The 8,195-nt window shown below is 37.6% G+C and overlaps 2 protein-coding genes across 7 annotated transcripts in view; one reads left to right on the forward strand and one right to left on the reverse strand.

Moving 5' to 3' along the window:
- The window catches only part of si:ch73-55i23.1, a 782,803-nt gene that overhangs the window by 389,361 nt on the left and 385,247 nt on the right, over positions 1–8,195 (forward strand). The window lies entirely within an intron of this gene.
- The window catches only part of LOC100333801 (phosphatidylinositol-3,5-bisphosphate 3-phosphatase MTMR3), a 52,617-nt gene that overhangs the window by 28,316 nt on the left and 16,106 nt on the right, over positions 1–8,195 (reverse strand). For all 6 annotated transcript variants that reach the window (XR_012406616.1, XR_012406615.1, XM_073951793.1 and 3 more), the window contains 5 exons: positions 6,923–7,005; positions 4,305–4,471; positions 4,028–4,121; positions 3,566–3,679; positions 198–391 (listed from right to left, as the gene is read on the reverse strand). Coding sequence is in view for 4 of the 6 variants with exons in the window: in XM_073951793.1 (XP_073807894.1) it covers positions 198–391; positions 3,566–3,679; positions 4,028–4,121; positions 4,305–4,471; positions 6,923–7,005 (652 nt within the window). In the remaining 2 variants the exon portion in view is untranslated. The remainder of the gene's footprint in view (positions 1–197; positions 392–3,565; positions 3,680–4,027; positions 4,122–4,304; positions 4,472–6,922; positions 7,006–8,195) is intronic.

The following is an 8,195-nucleotide window of genomic DNA, read 5'->3' on the forward strand; positions in this document are numbered from 1 at the left end:
CAGCACCCTAGCTCCCAAGTTTGTTCATCGGTAGGTCACAATTTCGAGCACTATTTAGGGCACTGATGAGCTTGGTTCACTACACATTGGTGCACACTTACTGTACATCATCAAAACTGGAGTTTATAAACAACAAAAGGCTAATAATTTTCATAGTAAACAAGGGGGCTGATTGAGACGCACCCACTTTTACGTACCGGAGCCACTGATGGTGCCGTTAGCATGATTGTGAACACAGGAGCCGTTAGCAAGTGCTGTGTTTGCTGCCGGATCTGTAGCGCAGGCTTTAGCAATGGCTTGTACCAGATGCTCATCATCAGCGTTTCTCCAGCCCCACCAGCTGACCTCTGGCTGCCCGCATCGACCAATCACAGCGCCCGAACTCTGGTGCCTGGATCAAAGGTTACAATGAAGCTGAGTGAAATACCATGTTTACAGTAGATCCAATTCAGATTTAAGGGGCAGTTCACCCAAAAATTACCTTTATGAAACCTTTATGAGTTTCTTTAATCTGTTAAACACAAAAGAAGATATTTTGAAGAATGTTGAAAACTGGTAACCATTGACTTCCATAGTAGGAAAAACACTGGAAGTCAATGGTTACACGTTTCCAACATTTTTCAAAATATCTTCTTTTGTGTTTAACAGAAGAAAGAAGCTCTTTAAGTTTTGAAACAAGTAACAGGACAGTAAACAATGACAGAATTTTCATTTTTGCATTAACTGTCCCTTTAAGAGCTGGAACTACACACTTAGGGGTCTATTTTGATGGTCCATGCACAGAGCGCAATACGCAGGGCGCAAACGCTTTAAGGGTGTGTCAGAACACATTTTTGCTAATTTAAAGACGGGAAATCTGTTTTGCGCCGTGGCGTATGGTCTAAAAGGGTTGAGTTTATTTTCTTAATGAGTTATAGGTGTGTTTTGAGAATAAACCAATCAGAGTCTCATCTCCCATTCCCTTTAAGAGCCAGCTGCGTCGCGCCAAGAGCGCATTCACTATTTACAGGACGCAAAGTAAGTCTAAGTGGAAAAACTGAGCATTTCACAAGCAAACAGTTCACAGTGTTTTAAACAGAAAACTGTTAAACAGAGCATCTACTGCGTGAGAATGAGAGATAATGGATCACTTTCGCTTTCGCTCTTGGATAGGGAAACCTTTACACACAGACATCAATTAATCTATAAATAATTAATTTAGTTTGTTAAGCGCAAATATTCGTTTCAAAACTATTTCTAAATTCAGTTCTAATTTCTAGAAAAACGAAAAAATGAACAAAAATAACAAAATGTGCTCAAAAACCTGAGTTATATCCTAAAACACATGCTGCGCCCCATATGGTCTAAAACCTGACAGGTGGACAAATCTAAGCTTGTTTTTAATAAAACAAATATAAATATGGATATAATAAATAATACTGCTAATAATAATAACATTATACAAAAGCAAATTGTTATGAATGAACTGAAAAAGCCTCCCGAGATGAAGAAGACGTAAAAGCAGTGATTTTTCATATTTATGTAGGCTAGAAAATAATATTTTTTGTAATATTTTAATCCTTTATATTTATATCCTATATCTATTCCTATTATATCCTATATATATCCTTAATATTTTAATTATTTCATATGTAAAGATATTTGCCTATTGCTCTCTTGTGTGTATTAAGCAGTGTGTAAGTGAGGTGCAACTCTGCGCTGGAGTTTAGACCGGGTTAGTTTTGGTCTAATGAAAAATCTATTATAGTTTCTCAAAATAGCAACGCGCCAGCGGTCCGCCTCAGAACACCTTCCTTTTTAGACCAGAACGCCTATGGGCGCACAAATGAGCGCTAATGCATTTGCTATTTAAACAGCGTAGCGCAACGCCTCAAAACCACTCTTGCGCCAAGCTGAAACTACCAAAAACTATTGCGCCGCGCCTTGCGCCACACTGCGCCGGGTGTATGATAGGGCCCTTAATGTTAAATAATTGTGGAGAGAATTTACGAAACAGTTTCCTTCATTTCTGATTAAACATTTCATACGATGCATTTATTGTAAAAATGTTAATTATTAAAATGTTAATTACTAGACATGTTAAATGTTATGGTATGTCTGAGCGAGACACCATTTTCACTGAAGGTTCAATTCAGATTTAAAGGAACAGTTCACCCAAAAATGATAATTTAGTCACTATTTACTTTACCTCGAGTGATTCCAAACCTTAATGAGTTTTTTAAATCTGTTGAACACAAATGAAGATATTTTGAAGCAAGCTGAAAGCCGGTAACCATTGACTTTCATAGTTGAAAAAAACAAATACTATAGAAGTCAATGGTTACACGTTTCCAACATTTTTCAAAATATCTTCTTTTGTGTACAACAGATTAATGAAGCTCTTAAAGGTTTAAAGCAGTGAGTAAACGATGACTGAATATTTTTTTTCAAGCGAACTGTCCCTTTAAGAGCTGAAACTGCACACCTAATGTTAAATAACTTTGGAGAGAATTTTAGAAACAGTTTCCTTAGTTTCTGATTAAACATTTTATAGGACGCATTTATTGTTGAAATGTTAATTATTAGAAATGATAAATGTTATGGAATCTCTGAGTGAGACACCATTTTCAATGAAGGTTTAATTCAGATTTAAAGGGGCAGTTCACCCAAAAATAATAATTTAGTGACTATTTATTGTAAGCCAAATGTTTACAAACCTTCATGAGTTTCTTTAATCTGTTGAACACAAGAGGAGATATTTTGAAGAAAGCTGGAAACTAGTAACCATTGACTTTCATAGTAGGAAAAATAATTTGAAAAAAAAGGAAAAAAATACTTTGTAAGTCAATGGTTGCAGGTTTCAAACATTCTTCAAAATATCTTCTTTTCCGTTCAACAAGGAACTAAGAAGCTCTTAAATGTTTGTAAACAAGTGAAAGGGGAGTAAACGATGACAGAATTTTTGTTTTTGCATGAACTGTCCCTTTAAGAGCTGAAACTACACACTTAATGTAAAATAATTTTGGAGAGAATTTAAGAATCAATTTCTTTAGTTTTTGATTTCATAGGACGCATTTATTGTAGAAATGTTAATTAACAAAACCCTTTGGTTATTAAATGAAGATACATTTAAATAATAATAATAATTTGTGAAAAATGAACCTGAACTTATAAAAACTAAAAATAAAACAGATTTTATTTGACCTGTGTTTTGTGTTTTTAATTAAATAAACCAATTAACATGATTATTTTATTACTAAAATAAGTTAACCATTAAAACCTGAAAATGGCTAACCTAAAATTTGAGGGGGGAAATGATTAAACAAGCCCCTAAAATTGTAATCGATGTCAAACTGCCAGATAATTTAATTAAAATAAGTTTTAAAAAAAAGTTTTGTATATGTATAGAATTACCTAAAGCAAATACAATAACTCTTGTGCACGAACACAATGTGATATGTGGGAAGTAAGATGATTATATCGTTTAATAACTTCTGTGTATGCATTGATGACCATTCCTGTAGGTGTACTTCGTGTAAACAGTGCTTCATATTATCATTATTACACAATGCAGAGTGATAAAGACCTGTAAACGACGGCCGGGATCCTCTTCCATGATCTGAATGCCGCCACATTCTCCAGCTGTTGATCAGTGACTGCAGCCGGCACCAAGATCTGCTCCGGGTAACTGGAACAAACCCTGACACACACACACACACACACACACACACACACACACACACACACACACACACACACACACACACACACACACACACACACACACACACACACACACACACACACACACACACACACACACACACACACACACACACACACACACACACAACACACACACACACACACACACACACACACAGGTCAGGTGATGATGCTGCTGCTGCTGCTGCACCATGTATTCCCTTATGTGTTGGTGACCTAATGTCCCCACAAGTATAGCAACACCAGTATTGTGTTGTTGTTTTTTTGGTCCCCATGAAACAACGAGACAATGTGTGTTGTGTGTGTCAGGTGTTTCTGTCACCTGTAGTTGCTGTTGATGTTGGAGATTCTCCAGGCACTGTGTGTGTCGAAGCCCATCCTTTGCAGCTCTCGCTTAAACCTCTGCTTGTGTCCTCCTTAGGCACACAAACACACACACACACACAAGTGTCACTGAAGATAACAGGTCAGTGTGTTGCTGATGAATTTGAATTGGGAATGTCCCCACAGTTCACAAAATCAAACATGTGCGTGCGTGCGTGCGTCTGTCTGTCTGTCTGTCTGTGTGTGTGTGTGTGTTTGTGTGTGTCTGTGTGTACCTGCTCTGCATATCCCATCATGCACCTCTCTGTCCTCTGCAGTCACACTGTTGCTGCAGGACAGGAAGCTGAAAGCGAAGAGTTCCTGCAGACGAGCCGGCGGTCCAGACGCTGCACTGATCCTCCGCAGCCAATCCTGACACTGATCCACAGACAGGAAGTTACACCTGAACACACAGGAAGAGCACAGGTGAGCCTTTAGTGACTGTTTACTCCCATGATGCACCATTCTGGGTGCAATTAAGCTCAAATCAATGTCAAATTCCCTGACTCTTCCCTGGATTTCCATGATCGATAACATTAAAACAGGCCGCTGTTATGATCGGCAAAGTACTAAAATGGTTTGAATTTAACTTTTTGTGAAATAAAATGATTAGCCCTGTTGTTAAATATTAATTATTTTATTATTTTACCCAATTTCTGTTTAACAGAGAGATTTTTCAACACATTTCTAAACATAATAGTTTTATTAACTCATTTCTAGGGGTGTAATGGGTAACGGTTGATCCTTCATTCATACGGATAGTAACCCACACATAGCCAGCGGATTAATACATTTTTTTACTTGTAGATTATTCCCAAATTTGTAACGATCACAGAGAGATCAGCTCCTGCATAATTTAGATGGAAATATAATGATGACTGAAGAAGTTGTGGTGGGTTTCTTAGGTTATTAAAGGTGTTTTCTGTCACTGCTTGTTTAGTGTAAGCTGCACGATTAATCATTAACAGATCAGGATCTCAACACCCACGCAACATCAATTGAACATCAACATCAACAGAAATGATGCTGATTTACAGATGTTTATTATTTAATTAGGAGATTCAGTCTTTAGTCTTTTTAGTTAGTTATGACGTTACAGTCTAATAACACAGCAGTACTGGGAGAACTGTTTATAGTTTAAATGAAACCACTGATGTTTATGGTAAAGATTAAATCCAACCCAAGCTCATTCTGGAAACGTAGCCCCGCGGACATTTCTGGAGACTGCGATTTACGTGGCCGGAGGTACGTACGGACACGTTTAGTTTTTTTCGAGCGAACGCTGCGGGGCTCCTTCTCTTCGCGCTCCTCCTCTTTGTCTGCTTAGCTCACAGCGTTGCGTCGGCGGAGCGGAGGCCCCGGATGAGGAGCCGGCCGTGGGGACGACGACCGGGATCGAGTCCGGGGAACAGCGGTTCCAGAAATCGGGTAAGATGAAAAACAGAATCCGAAAAATAAGGGCGACAACGCGGCGGGATCCGAAAACGCGGTCGAAATCGAAGACGAGGGCTTTTGTTTTTTTTTATTTTTTTCTGGACGGCTTTTGCAAACCGTTGCTTAGGTTTAGGGAAGAAGAAGGAGGAGGAGGAAGAGGAGGGCGGCCGGGTCGGCCGATCCAGTAGCTTTTCGCGCGAGTACAGCGTGGGTGCAAATGGCGCGCGCTCCCGAGAGGCGGCCGAAAAAAAAGTGCGCACAGCGGCCTCTCGCGGATCCACGAAAACAAAAAACGCTCGAATACGTACCTCCCGGGACGTATCTCGCGGTCCGGAGAAACGTCCACGGGGCTACGTTTCCACAATGAGCCCGGGTTGATTAAATCACCATCATATGCATTTAACGACGCTCAGAAATAAAAGCTGTGGGCAGCAATTACATTATTTAACCAGTAGGTGGGGACAACCAGACGTCAAAAATACGCAGCTGAATAATTCTTTAACAATGATCATCTAGCAATGAAACATGAAGATTTATGAGTGAAGAACTGAATCATTTATTGAAGATGAGACTAAAATAAATATGGGTAGTACAAATTATAATGTTAGATTTCTACATTTTGCGTTATCAGCAACAGTAGTAACAGTGAATTATTCACAGCACTGAATATTTCAGTTTATTGTTATCCAGCTGATTATTTCTTCGTGTTATTTTTAATCAAATGACAGCTTTTCAGTTCTGTTTGTTAAACCAAAAGTGTCTTGCAGTGCTGTTTCTGTAATAAATGGAAAGCAAATGACATTAGGCTCTGATCCGTGACTAAAAATCCATAATGAGATCCAAACCAGGAGATATGTGATCCATTACACCACTACTCATTTCTAATAACAGATTTCTTTTATCTTAGTCTTGATGACGGTACATAATATTAGACTAGATATTCTTCAAGACACTAGTATTCAGCTTAAAGTGACATTTAAATGCTTAACTTGGGTAATTAGGGTAAAGTTAGGGTAATTAGGCAAGTCATTGTATAACAGTGGTTTGTTCTGGAGACAATCCAACACTAATATTGCTTAAAGGGGCTAATAATATTGACCTTAAAATGGCTTTAAAAAAAAGTAAGAACTGCTTTTATTCAAGCTGAAATAAAACAAATAAGACTTTCTCCAGAAGAAAAAATATTAGAGGAAACACTGTGAAAATTTTCTGAATATGTTACACATCATTTGGGAAATATTTGAAAAAGAAGTTTAAGTTTAAGGAGGGTGAATAATTGAGAGTTTATGTTTTTATAAATTTAACAGAACACATTCATAATTTCCATGAGCCGTGGGAGCCCTGTTATATTCAAATCAAGGGATAAAAATAAGTGTCTGCTCAACACATTTGCTATTCAAAGCAGTGCAGTAATACAGACCTGATGACTTTACAGTCTTTACAGGTGAGTTGAATCTGCGTCGGTTCATGACTCTCCACACTCTCAATCAGCTGCAGAGGAACCTGACAAAATAAACACACATGCCTTCAGTATTCAGACAAGTTATCTCAGTAATTAGTTAATAATAAAATCATTATACTTAAAAAAAAAAAAAAAACGCCCCTACTCAATATTCTAGTTCAGTTGAAAATACGCCATCATACTGAAATAAAACCCTGCCCACTACTGAATATTCAGTATCAGATGGAAATACATCATTATAGTGAAATAAAACCCCGCCCCCTACTTAATATACAGTTTCAGTAGGAAATATATCATTATACTAAAATAAAACCCCGCCCCCTACTAAATATACAGTTTCAGTGGGAATACGTCATCGTAGTGAAATAAAACCCCGCCCCCACTTAATATTTAGTTTCAGGATGAAATACATCATTATACTGAAATAAAACCCCACCCCCTACTCAATATTCAATTTCAGTAGGAACTACATCATTATACTGAAATAAAACCCCGCCCCCTACTTAATAATCAGTTTCAGTAGGAAATGCACCGATATACTAAAATAAACCCCGCCCCATACTCAATATTCAATTTCAGTAGGAACTACATCATTATACTAAAATAAAACCCCGCCCCATACTCAATATTCAATTTCAGTAGGAACCACATCATTATACTAAAATAAAACCCCGCCCCTACTCAATATTCAATTTCAGTAGGAACTACATCATTATACTGAAATAAAACCCCGCCCCTTACTGAATATTCAGTCTCAGATGGAAATACATCATTATACTGAAATTAAACCCCACCCATTACTGAATATTTAGTTTCAGTTGAAAATGTCATCACACTGGAGTAAAACCCCGCCCCCTAATCAATATTCATTTTTAGAAGGAATTACGTCATCACTGTAATAAAATCCCGCCCCCTACTCAATATTCAGTTCATTTAGAAGTTTGAAATTAATCAATATACTGAAATAAACCCCGCCCCTACTCAATATTCAGTTCAGATGGAAATATGTCATCATACTGAAATTAAATCTCACCCCTACTCAATATTTAGTTCATATAGAAGATGTAAATTAATCATTATACTGAAATAAACCCCCCCCCCCCACTTAATATTCTGTTTCAGTGGGAAATACAACATCATACTGAAATTATTCCCGGCTCCCTACTTAAATTTAGTTTCAGCTAAAAATACATCATACTGAAATATAACCACACCCTCTACTCAATATTCA

This window comes from Danio rerio, chromosome 5, assembly GCF_049306965.1.
Source record: "Danio rerio strain Tuebingen ecotype United States chromosome 5, GRCz12tu, whole genome shotgun sequence".
Classification (NCBI taxonomy): Eukaryota; Metazoa; Chordata; class Actinopteri; order Cypriniformes; family Danionidae; genus Danio; species Danio rerio.